This window comes from Petromyzon marinus, chromosome 71, assembly GCF_048934315.1.
Source record: "Petromyzon marinus isolate PM22_M1 ecotype Great Lakes invasive population chromosome 71, UKy_Petmar_22M1.pri1.0, whole genome shotgun sequence".
Taxonomy (NCBI): domain Eukaryota; kingdom Metazoa; phylum Chordata; class Hyperoartia; order Petromyzontiformes; family Petromyzontidae; genus Petromyzon; species Petromyzon marinus.
Window position 1 is genome coordinate 1,180,706 of NC_133737.1, and position 27,659 is coordinate 1,208,364.

The 27,659-nt window shown below is 49.0% G+C and overlaps 2 protein-coding genes and 1 long non-coding RNA gene across 5 annotated transcripts; all 3 read left to right on the forward strand.

Annotated features, from left to right (window-relative positions):
• The first annotated feature begins 937 nt into the window (after positions 1-937).
• Positions 938-13,472, forward strand: LOC142906885 (uncharacterized). Its single transcript, XM_076055604.1, has 3 exons — positions 938-2,229; positions 10,243-12,659; positions 12,851-13,472. Exons 1-2 carry the CDS (start codon positions 1,132-1,134, stop codon positions 11,929-11,931), a joined length of 2,787 nt encoding a protein of 928 aa, XP_075911719.1. The 5' UTR covers positions 938-1,131; the 3' UTR covers positions 11,932-12,659; positions 12,851-13,472.
• Positions 7,101-9,039, forward strand: LOC142906905 (uncharacterized). Its single transcript, XR_012930548.1, has 3 exons — positions 7,101-7,364; positions 8,638-8,700; positions 8,784-9,039. It is a non-coding gene; the product is annotated as an uncharacterized LOC142906905 (long non-coding RNA).
• A 7,339-nt stretch (positions 13,473-20,811) lies between the features above and the next one.
• LOC142906862 (uncharacterized) lies at positions 20,812-26,507 on the forward strand. 3 transcript variants are annotated; one of them, XM_076055562.1, is made up of 4 exons: positions 20,812-20,926; positions 21,375-21,437; positions 22,194-22,310; positions 23,923-26,507. In XM_076055562.1, the coding sequence occupies exon 4, from the start codon at positions 23,951-23,953 to the stop codon at positions 24,998-25,000; it is 1,050 nt and encodes a 349-aa protein (XP_075911677.1). In that variant the 5' UTR covers positions 20,812-20,926; positions 21,375-21,437; positions 22,194-22,310; positions 23,923-23,950; the 3' UTR covers positions 25,001-26,507. The 3 variants fall into 3 exon arrangements, with proteins under 3 accessions (XP_075911677.1, XP_075911676.1, XP_075911678.1); XM_076055561.1 differs by having other exon boundaries at positions 20,813-20,926; positions 22,194-22,316; XM_076055563.1 differs by lacking the exon at positions 22,194-22,310 and having other exon boundaries at positions 20,813-20,926.
• Positions 26,508-27,659: the final 1,152 nt, after the last annotated feature.

A 27,659-nucleotide genomic window follows, 5' to 3' on the forward strand; every position in this document is an offset into this window, starting at 1 on the left:
GGGGGATGCGTGACGTTAGCAGGCACACTGCGTAACGCTGCCGCATAAGGTGACATCTCAGATGACGACTATTTTAATACTTTGTGCATTGTGTCCAGTCTGGAAGCTACCCACATGTCAAATTTCAAGTTTGTTGCATGTCGGGAAGTATGCTGAACATTTCAAACAGACGCAAATTCACAAATTTCCCTTTTATATATATAGATAAATCAGCATTTTGCGACCCCCACTGCCACCGTGTGGCATATTATTACGTGCCAGGGACTCTATGAGAGGACAACAGTCCGAGTCCAAAATTGGCAATAAGTCACGGCAAAGCTGTTACAAGCGACTCACAGAATTGTGCGCAGTTGCGTATACAGTACACGACTTCCCTGATGGCAAACACCTTCAGCGAGCGCGATGCCTATCATACGCGTCAAATAAAAAAAGCAAGGGACAAGTCCTTACTAACTAACAACTCCTTACAACTCCTTACTAACAACTCCTTACTAACAACTCCTCGCTTACTAACAACTCCTTACATACTGACAACTTACTTACTAACAACTCCTTACTTACTAACAACTCCTATCATTTTTCATTGCTGAAGGGGTTGCCCCATCTTCCTGAAAATCCTGGCTCCACCTCTGAGTGTGTGACAGGGTCAAGTTTGTATTTGCAGTAAAGTCTATTAACTCTATTGAGCAAGGAGGTTATATCAAAACAGTTTATTTTTTATTTCCTCTGGAACTTTTTGTAAGAATGGAGTCAGGAAGTTATCACAGCACATGTGCAGTTGAAGTCAGAACTGTTCATCCCAGCATTCAAGGACATCTGTGCCTGGCTTCACACCTCTAAGTTGCGATTGAACATTAATTTATGCATTTCTGCATAACACAAACAGTATTATTTTCAACAGCCTTTGCTATGTCAGCTGAATTTAGCTTTCATAAGTATTCCTTTTGAAGCCAGATAGCCGAAATTGTGTGCTCGGAGTTTTGGGTTAACATTCATTTTGAAGATACGAGGGCTTCCAGGCATGTTTATGACATTCACCCTCTCGTTGTGTGCCATAACAGCCCGTGTGATGAATTTGGGACACTTTTTCACTATATCATGAATATATGAATAAGTATAGATGTGTAAGTCATGTGTTACTGTGTGTATGCATTCCTCTGTGCCTCAATACTGACGTGTAGATGGTGTGGATATTCTTTTTTTTCTCTCTGCAGCTGTCGCTTCCTCTGCAGAATTTGTCTGATGGAGCAGAGTCACTCAGCGCAGCTCGGTGCAAACAGGCATCAATGCAACCGGCGTGCAAACAGCACGGATAGTACTGAACATTTGACACGGCACCAGATAACTCACACAGGAGAGAAACCCTTCAAGTGCAGTGTGTGCGGGAAGGCATTTTCACCGTCATCTGCTCTTGTAGCACACCAGAGAACACACACGGGAAATAAACCCTTCAAGTGCAGTGTGTGTGGGAAGGCGTTCACACAGTCATCTACTCTTGTAACACACCAGAGAACTCACACAGGAGAGAAACCCTTCAAGTGCAGTGTGTGTGGGAAGGCGTTTTCAGATTTATCTCCTCTTGTAACACACCAGAGAACACACACGGGAGAGAAACCCTTCAAGTGCAGTGTGTGTGGGAAGGCGTTTGCACGTTCATCTACTCTTGTAGAACACCAGAGAACACACATGGGAGAGAAACCCTTCAAGTGCAGTGTGTGTGGGAAGGCGTTCACACAGTCATCTACTCTTGTAACACACCAGAGAACTCACACAGGAGAGAAACCCTTCAAGTGCAGTGTGTGTGGGAAGGCGTTTGCACGTTCATCTACTCTTGTAGAACACCAGAGAACACACACGGGAGAGAAACCCTTCAAGTGCAGTGTGTGTGGGAAGGCGTTTGCACATTCATCACATCTTCAAGTACACCAGAGAACTCACACGGGAGAGAAACCCTTCAAGTGCAGTGTGTGTGGGAAGGCGTTTTCAGATTCATCTGCTCTTGTAAAACACCAGAGAACACACACAGGAGAGAAACCCTTCAAGTGCAGTGTGTGTGGGAAGGCGTTTGCACGATCATCTACTCTTATAAAACACCAGAGTACACACACAGGAGAGAAACCCTTCAAGTGCAGTGTGTGTGGGAAGGCGTTTGCACATTCATCTACTCTTAAAAAACACCAGAGAACACACACAGGAGAGAAACCCTTCAAGTGCAGTGTGTGTGGGAAGGCGTTTGCACAGTCACCACATCTTCAAAAACACAAGAGAACTCGCAAGCATCAGAAGACCCACAAGGAGTGGAGTCTGAAATCAGCTTGTGGAAGTCAAAGTGGCGCAATGAGCCCATCCCTCATGAAACAAGAACCGGAAGAAAATCCAAGCTTGGACACTTTTAAAGGTATCGAGGTGAAATATAAAGAGGTGAAGGTGAAATATGAACAAGTGATGGTGAAGAGCGAAGAAGTGAAGGTAAAATGTGAAGATGATTCAACTCCAAAGTCGGACCGACACATTAATGGAGGAAACGTGAAGCAGGAGGAGAATTCTGACTGTGAGGCAGAGCGAGGCAATTCTCAGCAGTTTGTGGAAGTGGAGGTGTGGGTGGACTTCCTCCGAGACAATACGAAGTCAATTGGAGACACGTTAGATGTGTAAGCTTGAGACGATGTCGCTCCAATAGATGCACCTTTGTCACAGGCCTTTAATGACAACAATAAAGTTGAACACTTAATTCCTAGGTTCAACCTGCAGGGTAAGAGCAGCCAGTCTTTGTGGACCTGTGGGTTGGGTAGATCTCTAACCATGAGCGAGAGTCAATAAGCTCCCAAGCATTCACAAGGTTCTAATTATTCCAATTATATGGTGGTTGCTTAATCGCCTCTGGCAATTCGGAGTTTTGTATCGTATCTTGTCTCAAACACTCGAAGAGCACCCCCAAATAGCAGCTGCCCCTGTGTGGCACAAGGTGGTGGCCCTGCACCGGCCTGCATGTGTACAAGAGCCTGTCAGTAGGGGGTGATGGTTGATGTGGGATCTTGGTTGTGTAGTTTGTAGGTAATGTTTAGAATTTGATACATTTTGACGCAGACGCCAGCATGCAATGGCCAACTCGTTTTGGCGCAATAGCACGTTGTACATACACTGTTAAGCAGACGGTGCATATTTTTTTAAAATAGCTTCTTGTTAATGCGATGTAACCTTACTCATTGGTTTTTTCGGTAGTCACGTATGTAGAAATACAATAAAATTATATTAAATACAAAACATATCACGACGTTTAGATCACAACACAAGCGATCTTCACCAGGTGTCAAGGACAAATCATGGCAAGAACAAATCATGGATGTAAAAAAGATGAGAGACGAGAATTTAACAGACCTAAAAAACATGTGAAGCACAACCAGTCAGGCCAACAACACAGACACTTCCTGGCGGACCACGAATTTCAGAAGAGTGTTAAATTTCGTGTTCAACTTCTGGATTGCACAAACCAGCATAGACAGAGTGAAAATACGAGGTACATGGTCAGTAGGAAAGACGGAGAGGCAAAGAGAGAGAGAGAGGTGAACAGAAGCTTAAATAGGAAATAAGGTTGGGGGGGGGGGAGCAAAAGGAGAGTGGCAGCTCATCTTGCGGCAGCTCAAAACAGCACATCTTGCATATACACTGAAGCGGGGGGGGGGGGGGGGGGTGGGAACAGGCTTGGGGTGCACCTGTAATTCAATTTTGTTCAGATGCCTGTCAATAATTTAGAATAAATACTTGTCTGATTGTGTACGTACATGTAACATTTTGTGTAAAAGGGTCAAACATTGAATAAGTGATGTTAGGACAAAGTGTATGTTTTGGAAGTAACCTGTATAGATAAGTCAGGTGAGACTCATTGTTCTTGTGATACAGGTCAAAGGGTATTTTATGTTTCAGGAAGCTTCTCCCTCTGGAGCAACTCATTGTCTTTGAAATAGGGAGCACACTCGGATCATTCATCAGTTACAAGGCATACCACTCAAAAGTTACACGTAGAGGAGATACATTCTCTACAACACGAATTATAATTTTGTATTACGTGTTGATGTAGATTTTCTCGAATTAGGACAAGAAATGGTCCTTGCTGATTAACGTCTGGATGTTCACAACCATGGCTTGAAGCAAGCCAGATCGCCTGCGGTGCCCCTCACAACCATTTACGGCCTGGGGCCAGGAAAGTCACGAAAAAAAATGCACACAAACGACGCCTCCACGCAAGCTCCCGATGCTCCGTTTTGAAGTTTTAAAATGAAACAACTTTGAATTGTATTATTTTGAATTAGATAATTGTATTTCTTCATTAAAAGCTTATTAATTGAAAACGATATTTCGTGTGAATTTTCTCGCGTCATTAAGTAGATGGCTTTGCCGGTGGTTTGGTTCGATGCGAACTTTCACTTGGTTGGGATCGCGGGATCCAGATGAGGCGACGCAGAGCTGGCCGTGCGAGAAGACCGCCGTCCGCAAATTGATTCCAATGCGATCGGACGTCTGTCCCTGCGCCTCCATCGTTCATGCAGGGGATGCATAGGTTTGCAGCGCCCCCTGCATGAATATGACGGAACGTGCAGCGTTAGTCACGAAGTTGTGCGTAAGCGCCACAACAAGGCGCTGTCAGCTGACCTGCCACCACGTTCACGGGTCAACAGGGGGCAGCCGAGAGAGAGTGAGGTGTGTACGGGTCGACCAAAGTAAACCCCCGCCCCCCCCCCCCCCCGTGACCCGAGAATAACATCCCTCACCCTCCACCTGTCTCTAAGGCCCCTTAAGATAAGACCTTCCAGAAGGTTCTGGGAGGGGGGGTTGGTGGTTCAGGAGGGGAGGGGTGACCCCGACCTGGGGTTAAAAGCCCGGCCCCCTGGACCGGCCGGGCAGTGTTCACCAACTCAAGCCTGAAGACATCCGAAGACCTGAAGACTGGACCAGCACCCAGGGACCCTCAACCGAGGCTCTTGTTAGAGCCGGGTTGTAGCGGACCAGAGGTGAGCTCCTGTACCCTGTCTGGGACGGGTCGTCCAGTCTTCCTTTAACGCCGGGCTAAGGGACCTGTGGGTAGCAGAGCCCGGAGTGTGCAGGCTGCCATAGAAGGGAGGCTGTCACTCCCGGAGGCTATCGGGTGGAAGGGGCCGTACCCCTTCGTGTTACAGTAGTGTGAAGAGCCGAGTTCGAAAGAGTTATAATAAACGCGTTGCCTCAACCAGACGTCTCCGTGTGGTTAGTTAAGGACACAACGCTTATATAAAAGAGAATAGCCAGTGCGTTTTCAAAGTACCTTCTTTTTAGAGAAACAAATTTCGCGTGAGCCCACCGCATTAAAACAATGCTCAGCTGAGCGGGGCGAGCCACACGGAGTGGGGGGGGTCACCTTATCTTTGTCACGTGCCGTAGCTCACGTGACTTCTGCCGCGACAATGTCTGGATGTTTTCACCTGAGGACGACCGCTCGTGTTGCGATAGAAGCGTCGTGATTTATTTTATTTTTTCTACCTGCGTGACTTCACTCAAAGAACCAATGAGTATGAAAGACGTCTTGTCTGCTGATCTTGTTCATATCTGTCTACATTGATATCCCACATTGCTTACACGTACACACCACATACAATGAAATAAATAGAAACTGGAACGACTTCCGGGGATGGGCAAAGATTGAGGAATCTCTTTCAGTGGAGCAAGTTAAGTTTGTTCGATTCAACATATCTCTGTCCATCTGTGTCTCTGTTCCCCTCTGTGTCTCTCTCTCTCTCACTGACTGTGTCTCTGTCGTCTCTGTATCTTTCTTTCTGTCTTCCTCTTGTTTGTGTCTGTCCACCTCTCTCTTGTCAGTCTCTGTGTGTGTCTCTATCAGCATCTTCCCAACCGTATTCAACTACTGTCAGTAGCAACATGCGCCAATTCAACTTTCATGGCCCACGACTACACGCAACTCAAACTTGCTCTGACTCTCTGTGTGTACGTTGAACTTATTTTGCACCATACGTAGCCAACCATGCTATCTGTGGGTCTCTGTGAGTCTCTGTGTGTATCTGGAACTTCTTTTGCACCGTACGTAGCCGAACCTGCACAGGAGGAGCGTCTTGTATCTGTGGAGCTGTGGGCTGGGTACATCTGTCAGCAGGAGCGAGAGACGATGAAGCTCCCAAGCATTCACTACGTTACCAACATCATATTTGCACTCATAAGTCGCTTGTCTAATTGCCTCAGCAACTCGGTTTTTCGTATCGAATCTAATCTCAAACAATCGAAGGACCCCCCCCCCCCAAGTGGCAGCTGCCCCTGTGTGGTACAAGGTGGCCCTGCACCGGCCTTCACGTGGACATGAGTCTGTCGGTAGGGGGCGATCATTGAAGCGTCATCTCCATTGTGTAGTTTCTGGATAATGTTTGGAATTACCCCAATTTTGACCGTGACACAAATATGCAATGACCTGCGCGTTGTGAATGATACAACGCTATGTTTTATAGCTGCCAATAAGCAGACTGCGCATATTTTGGTGAATGTTACTGGGGTAGCCAGGTCTGTCTGTCGGTGTTGAACCTTGAATCTCTGCAATAAATACAGAATGTGCAACCGTATTCTTGGTTCTTTCGGTAAAGTTACGTAAATAGAAAAAAAATGTGAAAATAATAAATTGATGAAAAAATGCCATTGGTCAACTGACTTAGATGACTGGGCCCCCCACAGTGTGTACACACACTGTGGGGGGCCCAGTCACACACACAGTGTGTGTACACACAGTGCAAACACTGTGTGTGTACGTACACACACACAGTGTACGTACACACACAGTGTACACACATACAGTGTACACACACAGTGTAAACGTACACACAGTGTACACACACACACAGTTGTTGCTGAGCTCACACACCCCAAGGGGTCTCTGATCAAGGGAGGGAGCAAGGGAAAATGAATCTAAATCAACTTAAACTCCAACCCCGCTCTGTGACGTCACCACTCAGCATTACCTCATCGGCGTGAAACGCCAGGGGGAGGTGTACCTCGCTAGTGACGTCATGTCACCAAAGTATTCATCCCACCCGGTCCACTGCGCCATTGAGCGTGACGTCACCTCTGCCTGGGTCACTTCCCTTACCTGTTCAACTAGAATCCTTGTTTGGGCAAAGCTACTCCCGGTGACTGGCAGCTCATTAACATAATATATCCATGAAAGCCGTCCCGAGTTTATTGCGACGAGTTCGGCACCCACGCCCACAGAGCCGCTCATTGTGGGAGGGGAGTGTTTTGTACCCCGCAAGTGACGTCATGTCAACTCCTGCTGCTGCGTGACGTCACGAAGTAACAGGAAGCTGCTGCTCCGCCGTGCACTGAAATCCGAGGTGAGACATTCTCATCGCGGTTGTGGTGGTTGTTGTTGTGGTGGTGGTTGTTGTGGTGGTGGTTGTTGTTGTTGTTGTGGTTGTTGTTGTGGTGGTTGTTGTGGTGGTGGTTGTTTTTGTTTACCGAGGTAGAACCTCGCTCTCTCTCGTAGGGATGTCAATTGAGTAGCAGCGAGCATGGAAGCGATGTCCAGGTTGAAAGTTTACAGCACGGGGCCTAGCCACGCGGGGCCTTGCCTCCTGCCCTCGCCTGATCGCGTTTGCTTCAATTCTCTCGCTTAAGTTTAATTTGTCTTCACTCGGCTCGCCACTTTGTCACTTTGTTTTACTTGTTGTGGTGGTTGTTGTGGTGGTTGTTGTGGTTGTTGTGGTGGTTGTTGTTGTGATGGTGGTTGTGGTGGTGGTTGTCGTGGTGGTTGTTGTGGTGGTTGTTGTGGTGGTTGTTGTGGTGGTGGTTGTTGTGGTGGTTGTGGTGGTGGTTGTTGTGGTGGTGGTGGTTGTTGTGGTGGTTGTGGTTGTTGTAGTGGTGGTTGTTGTGGTGGTGGTTGTTGTTTTGGTGGTGGTGGTTCTGGTGGTGGTTGTGGTTGGTGTGGTGGTTGTTGTGGAGGTTGTGGTTGTTGTGGTGGTTGTTGTGGTGGTTGTTGTGGTGGTGGTTGTTGTAGTGGTTGTGGTGGTTGCTGTGGTCGTGGTTCTGGTAGTGGTTGTTGTGGTGGTGGTTGTTGCGGTGGTTGTTGTGGTGGTTGTAGTGGTGGTGGTTGTGGTGGTTGTGGTGGTGGTTGTTGTGGTGGTGGTTGTTGCGGTGGTTGTTGTGGTGGTGGTTGTTGTGGTGGTTGTAGTGGTGGTGGTTGTGGTGGTTGTGGTAGTGGTGGTGGTTGTGGTGGTTGTTGTGGTGGTGTTTGTTGTGGTGGTTATGGTGGTTGTGGTGGTGGTTGTGGTGGTTGTGGTTGTTGTGGTTGTTGTTGTGGTGGTGTTTGTTGCGGTGGTTGTTGTGTTGGTGGTTGTAGTGGTGGTGGTTGTTGTTTACCGAGGTAGAGCCTCGCTCTCTCTCTCGTAGGGATGTCAATTGAGTAGCAGCGAGCATGGAAGCGATGTCCATGTGAAAGTTTACAGCGCGGGGCCTAGCCACGCGGGTCCTTGCCTCCTGCCCTCGCCTGATTGCGTTTACTTAAATTCTCTCGCTTAAGTTTAATTTGTCTTCACACGGCTCGCCACTTTGTCACTTTGTTTTTCTTTTAAATATTCACGCAGTTTTTATTTCATTCTTTTTTGCCAGGCCCAGCCCGCTTGAGCTGCTGTACCACTTTTGTTTTCAGAAGCGACCTACCCACATCACAAGGTGAGGCTCGTCAACAGCGTGGTGATGTTCACTCTAGACGCGTGGCGGTGTTCACTCTAGACGCGTGGCGGTGTTCCCTCTAGACGCGTGGCGGTGTTCACTCTACTTGGTGGAGTGAGGAAGCATGAATTCTGAGCATGTGAAGGTGGCCAGGCGTGGGTCTGGACACACCACCACCTGTGCACCATGCCAGTGCGTGACAGTGGTGGTGCCAGTGGGGGTGTGGTGGCACGTGCCCCCCCGACGGTCCGATCGAAATCCCTAATTTCGATGGGATCATTGGGGTTTATTAGTAACTAGCTTCACTACCCGGCTTCGCCCGGGACTTGGATTCTTGTCTTGGATAAATTTCAAATTTCATATTCCCTTATATGTGTTGCGGGTTGACGCCACACACTCCATGGTTATTTCCCCCACCCCCCCCCAAAATAAAAAGTAGTTTTTGAATACTTTGTGCATTGTGTCCAGTCTGGAAGCTATCCACATTACAAATTTCAAGTTTGTAGCATGTTGGGAAGTTTGCTGAACATTTCAAACAGACACAAATTCACAATTGTGTGCCGTTGCGTATTCAGTATACGACTTCCCTGATGGCAAACACCTTCAGCGAACGCGATGCCGATCACAGGCGTCGAATAAAAAGCATAGGACAAGTCCTTACTAACATCTCCTTACTTACTGACAACTCCTTACTTACTAACAACTCCTTACTTACTAACAACTCTTATCATTTTTCATTGCTGGAGGGCTTGCCTGCCCTACCTGAAAATCCTGGCTCCACCTCTGAGTGTGTGACAGGGTCAAGTTTGTATTTGCAGTAAAGTCTATTAACTCTATTGAACACGGAGGTTATATCAAAATAGTTTATTTTTGTTTTCACCTGGAACTTTTTGTAAGAATGGAGTCAGGAAGTTATCACAGCACACGTGCAGCAGAAGTCAGAACTGTTCATCCCAGCATTCAAGGACATCTGTGCCTGGGTTCACACTTCTAAGTTGCGATTTAACATTCATTTATGAATTTCTGCATAACACAAATAGTATTATTTTCCACACCCTTTGCTATGTCAGCTGAATTTAGTTTTCATAAATATTCCTTTTGATGCCAGACAGCCGAAATTGTGTGCTCGGAGTTCTGGGTTAACATTAATTTTGAAGATACTAGGGCTTCAAGGTACGTTTATAACCATTTTCCCTCTCATTGTGTGCCATAACAGCCCGTGTGATTAATTTGGGACACTTTTTCACTATATCATGAATATATTAATAAGTATAGACATGTAAGTCATGTGTTACTGTGTGTATGCATTCCTCTGTGCATCGATACTGACGTGTAGATGGTGGGGATATTCTTTTTTCTGTCTGCAGCTGTCGCTTCCTCTGCAGAATTTGTCTGATGGAGCAAAGGCACTCGGCGCGGCTCGGTGCAAAAACTCAACAATGCGATCGGTGTGCATACAGCACAGATCGTCCTGACCATTTGACACGGCACCAGAGAACTCACTCAGGAGAGAAACCCTTCAAGTGCAGTGTGTGTGGGAAGGCGTTTGCACATTCATCTACTCTTGTAAAACACCAGAGAACACACACGGGAGAGAAACCCTTCAAGTGCATTGTGTGTGGGAAGGCGTTTGCAAGTTCATCTGCTCTTGTAAAACACCAGAGAACACACACGGGAGATAAACCCTTCAAGTGCAATGTGTGTGGGAAGGCGTTTGCACAGTTAACGCATCTTCATGTACACCAGAGAACACACAGAGGAGAGAAACCCTTCAAGTGCAGTGTGTGTGGGAAGGCGTTTGCACATTCATCTGTTCTTGTAACACACCAGAGCACTCACACAGGAGAGAAACCCTTCAAGTGCAGTGTGTGTGGGATGGCATTTTCAAATTCATCTGCTCTTGTCAAACACCAGAGAACACACACGGGAGAGAAAGCCTTTAAGTGCAGTGTGTGTGGGACGGCGTTTTCAGATTCATCTGCTCTTGTAATACACCAGAGAACACACACGGGAGATAAACCCTTCAAGTGCAGTGTGTGTGGGAAGGCGTTTGCACGTTCAAATACTCTTGTAACACACCAGAGGACTCACACAGGAGAGAAACCCTTCAAGTGCAGTGTGTGTGGGAAGGCGCTTGCACATTCATCTGGTCTTGTAAAACACCAGAGAACACACACGGGAGAGAAAGCCTTTAAGTGCAGTGTGTGTGGGACGGCGTTTTCAGATTCATCTGCTCTTGTAAAACACCAGAGAACACACACGGGAGATAAACCCTTCAAGTGCAGTGTGTGTGGGAAGGCGTTTGCACGTTCAACTACTCTTGTAACACACCAGAGGACTCACACAGGAGAGAAACCCTTCAAGTGCAGTGTGTGTGGGAAGGCGCTTGCACATTCATCTGGTCTTATTAAACACCAGAGAACACACACGGGAGATAAACCCTTCAAGTGCAATGTGTGTGGGAAGGCGTTTGCACAATCATCTACTCTTGTAATACACCAGAGAACTCACACAGGAGAGAAACCCTTCAAGTGCAGTGTGTGTGGGAAGGCGTTTGCACGTTCAACTACTCTTGTAACACACCAGAGCACTCACACAGGAGAGAAACCCTTCAAGGACAGTGTGTGTGGGAAGGCGCTTGCACATTCATCTGGTCTTGTAAAACACCAGAGAACACACACGGGAGATAAACCCTTCAAGTGCAATGTGTGTGGGAAGGCGTTTGCACAATCATCTACTCTTGTAACACACCATAGAACTCACATAGGAGAGAAACCCTTCAAGTGCAGTGTGTGTGGGAAGGCGTTTGCAGTTTCATCAAATCTTCAAAGACACCAGAGAACACACAAGCATCGGAAGATCCACAAGGAGTGGAGTCTGAAATCAGCTTGTGAAAGTCAAAGTGCCGCAATGAGCCCATCCCTCATGAAACAAGAACTGGAAGAAAATCCCAGCTTGGACACTTTTAAAGGTATCGAGGTGAAATATGAAGAGGTGATGGTGAAATGTGAAGAAGTGATGGTGAAGAGTGAAAAAGTGAGGGTAAAATGTGAAGATGAAGATTCAACTCCAAAACCGGACCTTCGCATCGATGGAGGCAACGTGAAGCAGGAGGAGAGTTCTGACTGTGAGGCAGAGCGAAGCAACTCCCAGCAGTTTGTGGAAGTGGAGGTGTGGGTGGACTTTTTCCAAAACAATACAAAGTCAAATGGAGAACCGTTAGATGTGTAAGCTTGAGACGATGTCGCTCCAATAGATGCACCTTTGTCACAGGCCTTTAATGACAAGAATGTGAAGTTGAACGCTCAATTCCTAGGTGCAACCTGCAGGGTAAGAGCGGCCAGTCTTTGTGGACCTGTGGGTGGGGTAGATCTCTAACTAGGAGCGAGAGCCAATAATCTCCTAAGCATTCACTAGGTTCTAATAATTCCATTTATATCGTGCTTGCTTAATCGACGCTGGCAATTCGGAGTTTTGTGTCGTATCTCGTTTCAAACACTCGAAGAGCACCCCCAAGTAGCAGCTGCTCCTGTGTGGCACAAGGTGGTGGCCCTGCACTGGCCTGCATGTGGACAAGAGCCTGTCAGTAGGGGGCGATGGTTGATGTGGCGTCTTATTTGTGGAGTTTGTAGGTAATGTTTAGAATTTGATACATTTTGACCCAGACGCCAGCATGCAATGTCCTACTCGTTTTGAATGGCGCAAGAGTATGTTGTACATACACTGTTAAGCAGACGGTGCGTATTTTTAAAAATACGATGTAACCTGATGCAGCATATTTCAGTGCAGTAATACAATTTTGTTAAAATTACTCAATAATTTAGAATGAATACTTGTCTGATTTTGTCTATAAGGGTCAAACATTGAATAAGTGATGTTAGGACAAAGTGTGTGTTTTGGAAGTAACCTGTACAGGTAACTCGGTTGAGACTCACTGTTCTTGTGATACAGGGCAAAGGGTTTTTTTGTGTTTTCAGGAAGCATCTCCCTCTGGAGCAACTCATTCTTTGAAATAGGGAGCACACTCGGATCATTCATCAGCTACAAGGCATACGACTCAAAAGTTACACGTAGAGGAGAAACATTCTCTACAACACTAATTATAATTTTGTTTTACGTGTTGACGTAGATTTTGTCGAATAAGGACGAGAAATGGTCCTTGCTTATTAACGTCTGGATGTCCATAACTATCGGTTGAAGCAGCCCGGCTGCTCTTGAGACGCTGTACACCAATAAGGGTCCACAGGTGGCTTGCACTGACTCAATAATGCACTCCCATAAGGCTGTGCTAGTTATAGTTTGTGTAAAACATTCCTTTGTTTTGTGGAGAGATCGATAAATGAAAGATGTCGTGTCTGCTGATCTGCGTCATACCAAGGAAGTAATTTAAGAGACTACATTTGAAATGCATTTTAGGTACAGATTTGTATTCGGTTACAAGGCAGCGCACATGTAGTAGATACATTCTCCACAACAACACTCATGAGAATTTTGCATGACGTCTTATATGTTGGTGAACTAGGACAAGAAATGGTCCTTCCTGATTAACGTCTGGATGTTCACAACCAAGGGTTGAAGCAAGCCTGACCGCCTGCGGTGCCCCTCAACCATTTACAGCCTAGGGCCAGGAAAGTCACGAAAAAAATTGCACACGAACGACGCCTCCGCACAAGCTCCCGATGCTCTGTTTTGAAGTTTTAAAATGAAACAGTTTTAATTTGATTGTTTTGAATTTGATAATTGTATTTCTTCATTAAAAGCTTCTCATTTTACATCTGGAAGACTTATTTTAAAACGACATTTGGTATGAATTTTCTGTCGTGGTTAAGTAGATGGCCTTGCTGGGAGTTCGGTTCGATGCGGACTTTCACCTGGTTTGGGATCGCGGGATCGAGATGAGGCGACACAGAGCTGGCCGTGCGAGAAGACCGACGTCTGCAGATCGATTCCAACGCGATCGAACGTCTGTCCTTGTGCCTCCGTCGTTCATGCAGGGGGCGCGTAGGTTTGCAGCGCCCCCTGCATGAAAACGACGTAACGTGCAGCGTTAGTCACGAAGTTGTGCGTAAGCGCCATAACAGGGGGCAGCCGAGAGAGAGAGAGTGAGGTGCGTAGGGGTCGACCAAAGTAAACCCCTGCCCCCCCCCCCCCCCCGTGACCGGAGACTAACACCCCTGACCCCCCCACCTGTCCCCAAGGCCCCTTAAGATAAGACCTTCCAGAAGGTTTTGGGAGGGGGGGGGGGTCAGGAGGGGAGGGGTGAGCCTGACCTGGGGATAAAAGTCCGGCCCTCTGGACGGGCCGGGCAGTGTTCACCAACTCAAGCCTGAAGACATCCGAAGACCTGAAGACTGGACCAGCACCCAGGGACCCTCCCCGGGCTCTAGCCAGAGCCGGGTTTTAGCGGACCAGAGGTGAGCTCCCGTACCCTGGCTGGGACGGGTCGTCCAGTCTTCCCTTAACGCCGGGCTAAGGGACCCGTGGGTAGCAGAGCCCGGAGTGTGCAGGCTGCGATAGAAGGGAGGCTGTCACTCCCGCAGGCTATCGGGTGGAAGGGGCCGTACCCCTTAGTGCTACAGTAGTGTGTAGAGCCGAGTTCGAAAGAGTTGTTATAATAAACGCGTTGCCTCCACCAGACGTCTCCGTGTGGTTAGTTAAGGACACAACGCTTATATAAAAGAGAATAGCTAGTGGGTTATCAAAGTACCTTCGTTTTAGAGAAATCAATTTCGCGTGAGCCCACCGCATTAAAACAATGCTCTGCTGAGTGGGGCGAGCCACGGGGGGGGGGGGGGTCACCTTATCTTTGTCACGTGCTGTAGCTCACGTGACTTCTGCCACGACAATGTCTGGATGTTTTCGTCTGAGGACGACCGCTCGTGTTGCGATCGAAACGTCGCGATTTATTTTTTATTATTTTATTTTTTCGACCTACGTCACTTTACTGAAAGAACCAAAGAGTATGAAAGACGTCTTGTCTGCTGATCTTGTTCATATCCATGTACATCGATATCCCACATTGCTTACACGTACACACCACACACAATGAAACAAGAACGACTTCCGGGGATGGGCAAAGATCGAGGAATCTCTTTCAATGGAGCGAGTTAAGTGTGTTCGATTCAACATCTCTGTCCGTCGGTGTCTCTGTTCTCCTCTGTGTCTCTCTCTCGCCGACTGTGTCTCTGTCGTCTCTGTATCTTTCTTTCTGTCTTCCTCTTGTCTGTGTCTGTCCACCTCTCCCTTGTCAGTCTCTGTGTGTGTCTCTATCAGCGTTTTTCCAACCATATTCAACTACTGTCAGTAGCACGCGACTCAAACTTGCTCCGAGTCTCTTGTGTGTACGTGGACCTTATTTTGCACCGTATGTAGCCAACCGTGCTAATCTGTGGGTCTCTGTGTGAGTCTCTGTGTGTATCTGTAACTTATTTCGCACCGTACGTAGCCGAACCTGCACAGGAGGAGCGGCAGGTATCTGTGGAGCTATGGGCTGGGTACATCTGTCAGCAGGAGCGAGAGACAATGAAGCTCCCAAGCATTCACTACGTTACCAACATCATATTTGCACTCATAAATCACTTGCCTAATTGCCTCGGCAACTCGGTGTTTCGTATCGAATTTCATCTCAAACAATCGAAGGACCCCCCCCCCAAGTGGCAGCTGCCCCTGTGTGGCACAAGGTGGCCCTGCACCGGCCTGCACGTGGACATGAGTCTGTTGGTAGGGGGCGATCATTGACGCGCCATCTCCGTTGTGTAGTTTCTGAATAATGTTTGGAATTTCCACAATTTTGACCGTGACACCAACATGCAATGACCTGTGCGTTGTGAATGACACAACGCTATGGTTTACATCTGCCGTTAAGCAGACTGCGCATATTTTTGTGAATGTTACTGGGGTAGCCAGGTGTGTCTGTCGGATTTGACCCTTGAACCTCTGCAATAAATAGAGAATGTGCTACCATATTCTTGGTTCTTTCAGTTGGCGCCGATGATAGCAGCCTCGGCCGGTTGGTGCGCCCTGTTTTGTCTGGTTTTGTCTTGTTTTGCTTGATTACCCGTGCTGGTGATAGGGGCCTGCTGTTCAGCACACCCGTGCTGGTGAGACGGGCCTGCTGTTCAGCATACTTGCGCTGGTGAGAGGCCTGCTGTTCAGCACACCTGTGCTGGTGAGAGGGGCCTGCTGTTCAGCACACCCGTGCTGGTGAGAGGGACCTGCTGTTCCAGACACCTGTGTTGGTGAGAGAGGCTTGCTGTTCAGCACACCTGTGCTGGTGAGAGGGGCCTGCTGTTCAGCACACCTGTGCTGGTGAGAGGGGCCTGCTGTTCAGCACACCCGTGCTGGTGAGAGAGGCTTGCTGTTCAGCACACCTGTGCTGGTGAGAGAGGCCTGCTGTTCAGCACACCCGTGCTGGTGAGAGGGGACTGCTGTTTAGCACACATGTGCTGGTGAGAGGGGCCTGCTGTTCAGCACAATCGTGCTGGTGAGAGAGGCCTGCTGTTCAGCACACCCGTGATGGTGAGAAGATGGCGCCGATGATGGTAGCCTCAGCCGGTCGGTGCGCCTTGTTTTGTCTTGTCTGTTAATTCAGTGTTTTGCCAAGATTTTCGGAGTTCCCTAACAAGAGACAAACTTTTAACATCAGGGAAACAACTCCTGTGGATTTATTTCCCAACTTTCTGCTTCCAGCGGCAGAAAATGTGGGAATTCTAGTCATAGCCGCGCTAGGCTTTGCTCAAGCAGCGAAACGCCGCCCAAGAGGTAAATGGTCGGGGGCTCTTGTACGGCTATGCAGACGCGGGATCCGAACGTTGCTTCCGAACTTTTTCCTCTCCAACGTACATTCACTGTGCAACAATATGGACGAACTTCAGCTACTGATGGTGAAAAACAGAGACTTTCTTTCATCTTCTGTCTTGTGCTTCACAGAGACATGGCTGTGTGATTTGATTCCGGACACTGCGTTACAACTGGCAGGAGTCCATCTTGTAAGTTTGGATCGTGACATAGCACTCATCGGCAAGATGAAAGGCGGTGGTATTTGTTTTTACATTAACAGTGGCTGGTGTGTAGATGTCACAGTGATTCTGCAACATTGTTCTCCGCTCCTTGAATAATTTTTCATAAACTGTAAACCTTTCTACTCGCCTCGCGAGTTCGCGTCGCTCATTTTGGTCGGAGTTTACTTGCCGCCGGGTCCTCAGGTTAAAGAGGCCCATCGCATGCTCACCAACCAGATTCTGAGTGTGGAGCGAGCAAATCCAGATTCGCTGGTTATCGTACTTGGCGACTTTAACAAAGGTAATCTCAGCCACGAACTCCACAAATACATACAATTCATTAAATGCCCTACCAGAGAAGGGAACACTCTGGATCACTGCTACACTACAGTCAGTAGAGCCTACCACGCCGTCCCCCGAGCAGCATTGGGACACTCTGAACATGCCAAGGTCCACCTGATTCCTGCATACAGGCAGAAACTAAAGCTATGTAAACCTGCTGTGAGGACATCTAAACAGTGGACCAGTGAGGCTGTGGAGGATTTGCAGGCGTGCTTGGACTGTACTAACTGGGATATGTTCACGACTGCTATCAAGAGACTGGATGAACTCACAGAGGCTGTGACGTCGTACATCAGCTTTTGTGAGGACTGCTATATTCCAACTCGTACCAGCGTGAACTTCAACAACAACAAGCCCTGGTTCTCAGCAAAGCTCAGAAGGTTGAGGTTGGAGAAGGAGGAAGCGTTTAGGAGTGGTGATAGAGACAGATTCAAGGAGACGAAGAACAGGTTTAGCAAGGCGGTGAGAGAGGCTAAACGACTGTACTCAGAGAGACTAAAACACCAGTTCTCTGCGAATGACTCTGCTTCTCTCTGGAGACCGCTCAGGCAGATCACCAACTACAAGCCCAGAGCCCCCCACACCACTAACGACTCCCGCCTGGCCAACGACCTGAACGAGTTCTACTGCATATTTGAAAGACAATTGGACTGTCCTGAACTATCCCTTCCCACCCAAGAGGCCCCATTCCCCACCCCTACTACAGAGACAACTCTCTCCTTTCAGGAGGGAGAAGTTAATAGACTTTTCAAGAGGCAGAACCCACGCAAAGCAGCTGGGCCGAACTCTGTCTCTCCAGCCACCCTCAGGCACTGCACTGACCAGCTGTCTCCGGTGTTCACCAACATCTTTAACACCTCCCTGGAGACATGCCATGTACCAGCCTGTCTCAAGTCCTCCACCATCATCCCTGTGCCCAAAAAGCTAAGGCCAACAGGACTAAATTATTATAGACAGGGCGCCCTTACCTCTGTGGTAATGAAGTCTTTTGAGCGCCTGGTCCTGGCACACCTCAAAGCCATCACAGACCCTCTCCTGGACCCCCTTCAGTTTGCCTACACAGGTATGTGGACGACGCAGTTAACATGGCCCTCCACGTCATCCTACAGCATCTGGACTCCCGAGCATCCTACACCAGGATCCTGTTTGTGGACTTCAGCTCTGCCTTCAACACCATCATCCCTGCCCTGCTTCAGGACGAGCTCTTCCAGCTAAACGTGCCCGACTCCACCTGCAGGTGGATCACAGACTTCCTGTCTGACAGGAAGCAGTGCATTAAGCTGGGAACACAAGTCTCTGACTCCAGGTACATCAGCACCGGAACTCCTCAGGGCTGCGTCATTTCCCCACTGCTCTTCTCCCTGTACACCAACAGCTGCACCTCCAATCATCTGTCCGTCAAACTCTTGAAGTTTGCGGATGACACCACCCTCATTGGGCTGATCTCTGGTGGGGATGAGTCTGAATATGGGTGGGAAGCTGACAACCTGGTGACCTGGTGTAGCCAGAACAACTTAGAGCTAAATGCTCTAAAGACAGTTGAGATGGTTGTGGACTTCAAGAAAAATACAGCCCCACTTACCCCCATCACCCTGTGCGACTTCCCAGTCAAAACTGTAGAGTCCTTCCGTTTCCTGGGCACTATTCTCTCCCGGGACCTCAAGTGGGAAGTGAACATCAGCCCTTTCACCAAGAGAGCTCAACAGAGGATGTACTTCCAACGGCAGCTGAATAAATTCAACCTGCCAAAGACAATGATGGTGCACTTCTATACAGCAATCATTGAATCCATCCTCACCTCCTCCATAACCGTCTGGTACGCTGCTGCCACTGCCAAGGACAAGAGCAGACTGCAGCATATCATCCACACTCCCGTCGCTCCAGAAGGACTCTGACCCAATTCTCCGTCCTCCCCCCTTATGTCCCCAAAGCCCGTTAACCCCCGGGTCACATGACGTCATCCTGAGCATCCAATCAAATCCCCTTTTCCGGCCGTTTTGAGCGCTATGGCCGTTGGTGGGGGGGGGGGGGGTCGCGTCATCCCCCCCCCCTCCTTCCCATTGTCTCTGTGCCTGCGTTCCTCGCCGGTGACTCACCGATAATCCCCTTGCCCCCTCCCACTTAAGTCAACTTCTTATCTGCCTCGGGGCTTTTCCCTCCCACCCCACTGTTTACCCTTACGCTGGGTACTGGCTGAAGGTCCCACCCCCCCCCCCCCGTGTTGTGAATGCTTCAATGAGGCCGGCCTGTAAAGCTCTACGCCCACCTTTTTGGGGGGGCCGCCATGTAATCCAGTCTGGGGGGCTCAGCCAATTTCCTGGTCTGGGGAAACCGTGGAACGTCCCTGCTAGTGGGGTCCTCGAGTGAAAATCCATCGTACCAGGTGATCCCTCCTTGAGACCCTACGGGGGTGCATGCGAGTGTTTAGTGGGTCGTGCGTTCGTGGGGGGGGGTGGGGGTGCGTGGAGGGGGTAGCGCTGACCGAGCTGCTCCGCTGCGGTGGCACCACACAATCTACCAACCCTCGAGGACCTGCACACCTCGAGGAGCATGAGGCGAGCGAGGAAGATTTGTGGCCGATTCCTCCCACCCTGGACACTTCTCTGTGCCAGCTACTCCCTTCGGGCAGAAGGCTGCGGTCCATCGGGACCAAAACCTCACGCCACAAAAAACAGTTTCTTCCCATCCGCTGCTGGCCTCTTCAACAAGGCCAAGGGCTTACACTGACTTTAAAATTTTATCTACAAAATGACACCTTGCCATACTTACACTATATTAGCATATTTGTATTTTTAGATTGTATCTTACAGCTACTTTATATTAAATATTTATTCAATATTTTACATACTTTTAGCCCCTTAGTGTTAGTTTGACTTTTACCTTTAGTATAGTTAGACTTGTATACCACTTATTTAAGATTTAAGATTCCTATATGTTGAATGTAAATTCTTCGTGCGAACTTTCATGGCGAATGAAATCCTTTCTGATTAAAACCCTTTCTGATTAAAGTCATGTAAATAGAAACCAAAAATAAAGAAAAAATGTGGTTAATTTTATTATTTAAATTGCCATTTCATTTCATTATTTTCTTTTGAGTAACATGTTTTTTAATTTACCAGACTTTACCGAAAGAAGCAAGAATATTAATTCCTGCAGTCACGAAAGTTTTAAGTAAAAAAAGAATGCGCCACCACTCGGCTCGCCTCAATCTGCGTGGAGGCTTGGCCCCCCCTCACACAAAGTGTACACACACAGTGTACACACACAGTGTACACACACACAGTGTACAAACACACAGCGTGTACACTCAGTGTACACACACACACAGTGTACACACACACAGTATACACACACAGTGTACACACACAGTGTACACACACAGTGTACACACACAGTGTACACACACACAGTGTACACACACACACTGTACACACACACAGTGTACAAACACACAGCGTGTACACTCAGTGTACACACACACACAGTGTACACACACACAGTATACACACACAGTGTACAAACACACACACAGTGTGTACACAATAATGTCCACGTTGTTGCTGAGCTCACACACCCAAGGGGCCTCTGATCAAGTGAGGGAGCAATGGAAAATGAATCTAAACTTAAACTCCAACCCCGCTCTGTGACGTCACCACTCAGCATTACCTCATCGGCGTGAAACGCCAGGGAGAGGTGTACCTCGCTAGTGACGTCATGTCACCAAGGTATTCACCCCACCCTGTCCAAGGCTCCCTTGAGCGTGACGTCATCTCTGCCTGGGTCGCTGCTGTTTTCTGTTCAAGTGACGTCATGTCACCTCCTGCTGCCGCGTGACGTCACGAGATAACAGGAAGCTGCTGCTCCGCCGTGCACTGAAATCTGAGGTGAGAAATTCTCATCGCGGTTGTTGTGGTGGTGCTTGTGGTGGTGGTTGTGGATGTGGTGGTGGTTGTGGTGGGTGGGTGGTTGTAGTGGTGGTTGTGGTAGTGGTTTTGTGGTGGTTGTTGTGGTGGTTGTTGTGGTGGTTATGGTGGTGGGTGTGGTGGTTGTAGTGGTGGTGGTTGTGGTGGTGGTTGTTGTTTACCGGGGTAGAGCCTCGCTCTCTCTCGTAGGGATGTCAATTGAGTAGCAGCGAGCATGGAAGCGATGTCCAGGTTGGAAATTTACAGCACGGGGCCTAGCCACGCGGGGCCTTGCCTCCTGCCCTCGCCTGATCGCATTTGCTTCAATTCTCTCACTTAAGTTTAATTTGTCTTCACTCGGCTCGCCACTTTGTCACTTTGTTTTACTTTTAAATATTCACGCAGTTTTTATTTCATTATTTTTTACCAGGCCAAGCCCGCTTGAGCTGCTGTACCGCTTTTGTTTTCAGAAACGACCTGCCCACAACACAAGGTGAGGCTCGTCAACAGCGTGGTGGTGTTCACTCTGTACGCGTGGCAGTGTTCACTCTAGATACGTGGCGGTGTTCACTCTGGGCTCGTGGCGGTGTTCACTCTGGACGCGTGACGGTGTTCACTCTGGGCGCGTGGCGGTGTTCACTCTGGGCTCGTGGCGGTGTTCACTCTACTTGGTGGAGTGAGGAAGCATTAATTCTGAGCAGGTGAAGGTGGCCAGGCATGGGTCTGGACACACCACCACCTGTGAACCATGCCAGTGTGTGACAGTGGTGGAGCCAGTGGGGGTGGGGTGGCACGTGCCCCCCCCAATGGTCCGATCGAAATCCCTAATTTCGATTGGATCATTGGGGTTTATTAGTAACTCGCTTCACTACCCGGCTTCGCCCGGGACTTGGATTCTTGTCTTGGATAAATTTCATATTCCCTTTCACCGAAAACCCCTGAAAAAATTTGATGCTTGCAAGAAAGAAAAAAGCTGAAACAAATCAAGTTTCCTAAATCGGATGTTTTCACTCAAGGAAATTCAACCTTAATCCACTTCTACGTAATGTCGATTTTGGCCACTCCAGAAGAGAATGACGTGGCGAGCTGAAAATAGTCGTGTTAACTTAGAAATTCCAGACAACATAAGCTGTGCAAATTTCATGACGCCAGAGCTCAGCGTTGGAGAGTTTTTGCTGCTTCACACAAACAAACAGTTGTAATTTCTGCTTCATGTTTAAGATAGCCGTTGTACACGTTCTTCGCACAGATATGTATTGAAACTCCGAGAAGCCAATGGCTTCATCGGCCAGGAGCAAAGCGCCACATAAAATCTCCCGGCATGCTGTTAACAGCTCTAGAAGTATGGCGTGCGACGAGCCATATGGTACGGGTAAGCATTACAAACCACTTAACTCAGGTGTGTTGCGGGTTGACGTCACACACTCCATGGTCTCCCACCCTCCCCCCCCAAATATACAAGTAATTTCTTATAGTTTTTTCATTGTGTAAAGTATGGAACCTACCCACATGCCAAATTTCAAGTGTGTTGCATGTTGGGAAGTATGCTAAACATTTCGAACAGACACACACACACGTCCACACATTTCCCTATTATATATAGACTAGCTTTACTGCCCGGCTTTGCCCGGGACTTTAATTCTTGTCTTGGATTAAAACACGGCCTTCGCGGAGTGTTGGGGGGGGGGATGCGTGACGTCAGCAGGCACACTGCGTAACGCTGCCGCATAAGGTGACATCTCAGATGACGACTATTTTAATACTTTGTGCATTGTTTCCAGTCTGGAAGCTACCCACATGTCAAATTTCAAGTTTGTTGCATGTCGGGAAGTATGCTGAACATTTCGAACAGACACACATATCCACACATTTCCTTTATATATAGATAAATCAGCATTTTGCGACCCCCACCGCCACCATGTGGCATATTATTACGTGGCAGGGACTCTATGAGAGGACAACAGTCCGAGTCCATAATTGGCAATAATTAACGGCAAAGCAGTTACAAGCGACTCACAGAATTGTGCGCAGTTGCGTATACAGTACACGACTTCCCTGATGGCAAACACCTTCAGCGAGCACGATGCCTATCACACGCGTTGAATAAAAAGCAAGGGACAAGTCCCTAGTAACAACTCCTTACTAACAACGCCCTACTTACTAACAACTCCTTACTTACCAACAACTCCTTATTAACAACTCCCTACTAACAACTCCTTACTTACGAACAACTCCTTACTTACTAACAACTCCTTACTAACAACTTCCTACTTACTAACAACTATCATTTTTCATTGCTGAAGGAGTTGCCCCTCCTACCTGAAAATCCTGGTTCCACCTCAGAGTGTGTGACAGGGTCAAGTTGGTATTTGCAGTAAAGTCTATTAACTCTATTGAGCATGGAGGTTATATCAAAACTGTAGTTTATTTTTGTTTTCCTCTGGAACTCTTTGTAAGAATGGAATCAGGAAGTTATCACAGCACACGTGCAGCTGAAGTCAGAACTGTTCATCCCTGCATTCAAGGACATCTGTGCCTGGCTTCACACCTCTAAGTTGCGATTGAACATTAATTTCTGCATTTCTGCATAACACAAATAGTATTATTTTCCACACCCTTTGCCATGTCAGCTGAATTTAGCTTTCATAAATATTCCTTTTGAAGCCACACAGCCGAAATTGTGTGCTCGGAGTTTTGGGTGAACATTCATTTTGAAGATACGAATGCAAACACCTTCAGCGAGCGCGATGCCGATCACACTCGTCGCATAAAAAGCATAGGACAACTCCTTACTTATGACATTTGCCCTCTCATTGTGTGCCAAAACAGCCCGTGTGATGAATTGGAGACTATTTTTCACTCTACCATGAATATATGAATAAGTATAGACGTGTAAGTGACGTGTGACTGTGTATATGCATTCCTCTGTGCATCGATACTGACGTGTAGATGGTGTGGATGTTTTTTTCTGTCTGCAGCTGTCGCTTCCTCTGCAGAATTTGTCTGATGGAGCAAAGGCACTCGGCGCGGCTCGGTGCAAACAGCACGGATCGTCCTGCACATTTGACACGGCACCAGAGAACTCACACAGGAGAGAAACCCTTCAAGTGCAGTGTGTGTGGGAAGGCGTTTGCACATTCATCTGCTCTTGTAGCACACCAGAGAACACACACGGGAGAGAAACCCTTCAAGTGCAGTGTGTGTGGGAAGGCTTTTGCCCAGTCATCTGCTCTTGTAACACACCAGAGAACACACACGGGAGAAAAACCCTTCCAGTGCAGTGTGTGTGGGAAGGCGTTTGCACAGTCATCTCCTCTTGTAACACACCAGAGAACACACACAGGAGAGAAACCCTTCAAGTGCAGTGTGTGTAGCAAGGCGTTTTCATATTCATTTACTTTTGTAACACACCAGAGAACACACACGGGAGAGAAACCCTTCAAGTGCAGTGTGTGTGGGAAGGCGTTTGCACATTCAACATATCTTCAAAGACACCAGAGAACTCACACGGGAGAGAAACCCTTCAAGTGCAGTGTGTGTGGGAAGGCGTTTGCACGTTCATCATATCTTCAAGTACACCAGAGAAAACACACAGGAGAGAAACCCTTCAAGTGCAGTGTGTGTGGGAAGGCGTTTGCACAGTCATCAAATCTTCAAGTACACCAGAGAACACACAAGCATCAGAAGATCCACATGGAGTGGAGTCTGAAATCAGCTTGTGAAAGTCAAAGTGCCGCAATGAGCCCATCCCTCATGAAACAACCGGAAGAAAATCCCAACTTGGACAATTTTAAAGGTATTGAGGTGAAATATGAAGAGGTGAAGGTGAAATGTGAAGAAGTGATGGTGAAGAGCGAAGAAGTGATGGTAAAATGTGAAGATGAAGATTCAACTCCAAAATTGGGCCTTCACATCAATGGAGGCAACGTGAAGCAAGAGGAGAACTCTGACTGTGAGGCAGAGCGAGGCAACTCCCAGCAGTTTGTGGAAGTGGAGGTGTGGGTGGACTTCCTCCGAGACAATACAAAGTCAAATGGAGACCCGGTAGATGTGTAAGGCAGAGACGATGTCGCTCCAATAGATGCACCTTTGTCACAGGCCTTTAATGACAACAATAAAGTTGAACACTCAATTCCTAGGTTCAACCTGCAGGGTAAGAGCGGCCAGTTTTTGTGGAACAGTGGGTTTGGTAGATCTCGAACCATGAGCGAGAGCCAATACGCTCCCTTCCTACACCTGTGACAACACCGCGCCCAGCCCACTGCTGAAGGCATCGGTGTCCAAAATAAAATTGGTGGAAAGGGTCAGGGAAAGCCAGGGTGGGGGTGTGGGTGAGGTGGTCCTCCGTCCACTGATAGGGATTCTTGGGGGAAGTGAGTTGGGTGAGGGGGCGTGCAATCTCGCTGAATCCCTTGACAAATCGACGCCAATAAGTGGCTAGCCCCAAAAACGACCTGATCTCCGTCAGGTTCCTCAGTCTTGGCCATTCCACTACGGCGCGTACCTTCTCCAGGTCGGTGCGCACCCCTGCCTCGCTGACGCGGTGTCCGAGGTACCCAACCTCGCGCTGCGCAAGGTAACACACAGCTTGAGCTTGAGATGGGCTACTCGCAGTCGCTGGAACACCTCCCGTAACCTGGACCAGTGCTCAGACAGAAATCTACTGAACACTATCACATCATCCAGGTAAATTAGGCATTGTTCCCACTGCAAGCCCCCCATCACCAACTCCATCAACCGCTGGAATGTCGCAGGCACGTTAGTGAGTCCGAACAGGAGTATTCGGAACTCGAACAGTCCCATCGGGGTGGTAAACGCGGTCTTTGGCCGATCCTCCTCCACCATCTCCACCTGCCAGTACCCGGACGCTAGATCGAGGGTGGAAAAATACCGCGCCCCTGCGAGGCTGTCAAAGGTGTCATCGATGTGGGGGATGGGAAGGCGTCGCTGAGGGTAGCTGCATTTAACTTTCGATAATCGACGCAAAACCGGGTCGATCCATCCTTTTTCGTCACTAGTACAACCGGTGTAGAGGTGTGACGGGAGGGGGGACAGGCGGTTGTAGGGCAGTGGTTACAACCACGTCCGCTACGGACCACCCTGGAGGGCTGTGGGGGATGCTGGGATCCCTCTCGAGCCCCACCCCTGAGTGAGGAACTGTATAAAAGGTGGGACCCGGGGTGCTGGAGTTCAGTTCGGCTCAAGCAAGATGAAGCACCAGTGAAGAAAGAAGATCAACTAGCTAGACCCTGGAACTCCTTTGGCCCGCTGTCCTTTTGAGGGCCGGGCAAAGCAAGCCAGGGTGCGACCCCAGAGCCGCGAGGCCCGATGTCCTTTTAAGGGCCGGACTCGTGTGGCTGGTGGTCGTGACCTACGCCGAAGCTGGGCTAGGTCAGATAGCCTCGGGAGATAGGGCCAGGTTGGAGGGAACCAGGGAACTAGCGTAGGCTTGAGCTCGGGGACCGTTCCCTCTGTAGAGTACAGGTGGAGAGGCCGTTACCCCTCCAAGTATTAGATTCGTTACTGTGATCGAAGTGTTGGTAATAAATACGTGTTGCCTCTACGAACAGTCTCCGACGTCATTAAGGCCACTACACCGGTGCAGACCAGGGGCTCGCCGAGGGCTGGATTATGTTATCACGGAGCATATCCACGACTGCCTCTTTGATCTGGGCCCGTTCAGGCGCGCCCACTCGGTATGCGGGGAGTTTGATGGGTCTGGCTGCACCGGTGTCAATTTGGTGCTTAACGAGGTCTGTCCGGCCCACATCCGAATCGTGCTCACTGAACACGTCGGCGTACTCCCGCAACAACCCGCGCAGCTGATCGGCCTCCCCCTTAGGTAAATCTGCCCGTGGCACATGTAACGCATCACGCAAGGGGATGACCTCGGCTCGGGGAGTCGGGCGGACCCGCCAGGCCTAGGTCCTGGTTGTCCTCGGGGCGACCGGGGTCCTCAGCCCAGAGTGCAAACACCGAGTCGTTAGAGTGGCGCGCGTGCAGGGGGTGTATGGTGGATACCGTGGTGCGTCATCATAGCATTGCCGGGGTACCGTGAGGGTTAAACACCCGCATAACAGTCGACCCCCGTCTGCGCTTACCAGCGTGGCTGATCCCACCACTCCGTACCGCGCTGCCAACTCCGGGTGAGGAGTCAGCATTACCTCGCCCGATGGTCGATGTGCGGGGTCAGTGGAGGGTGCTGCCACTGGCACCAGCATCTCGGCGAGCGGCCCGATGGTGACGGCCGACACCAGGGTAGCGGCCACGGGTGTGAAGCGAGGGCGATTCAGCTCGGGGTCCCAAGAACGGGATCCGCTCCCCGCTGCCTTCCACGGTGGCGCATCGCTGGCGGGGCTGCACGTTGAGCCCCAGCTTTTCCAGGAGGTCCGTACCTGCGATACACTCGTGGCATAACACGCTCGAGACATAGAACTCTTGGTCACACACCTGGCGTCCGAGATGGACTTCCAGGGTGACCCTCCCCAGAGGTCCCATCCCGGCTCCGCTCGCCGTGTGCAGCGCGCGATCCGGGGCCTGCAGGCGGCTCACGTCAACCCCGAGCACGCTGCAGTGCGCGGCGCTCACGAGTGAGGCCACCGCCCCCGTGTCCAGCAGAATCCAGGTGCGCCACCCGTTCACCTGCCCTTCTACCAGCGACGTGGCCCCCGTGATTCCCCCCACCAGCTCCCGCAGCCAGTCACCCGTCCTCACC

What these genes read in the sequence shown, in the direction of transcription:
- LOC142906862 (XM_076055562.1), top strand. Translation starts at nt 23,951, where the DNA reads ATGGAGCAAAGGCACTCGGCGCGGCTCGGTGCAAACAGCACGGATCGT.
- LOC142906885 (XM_076055604.1), top strand. Translation starts at nt 1,132, where the DNA reads ATGTGTTACTGTGTGTATGCATTCCTCTGTGCCTCAATACTGACGTGT. An exon ending in AGTGCAGTGTGTGTGGGAAG is followed by an intron (nt 2,230 to 10,242) that starts GCGTTTGCACAG and finishes GTGTGTGGGAAG; the next exon opens with GCGTTTGCACATTCATCTAC.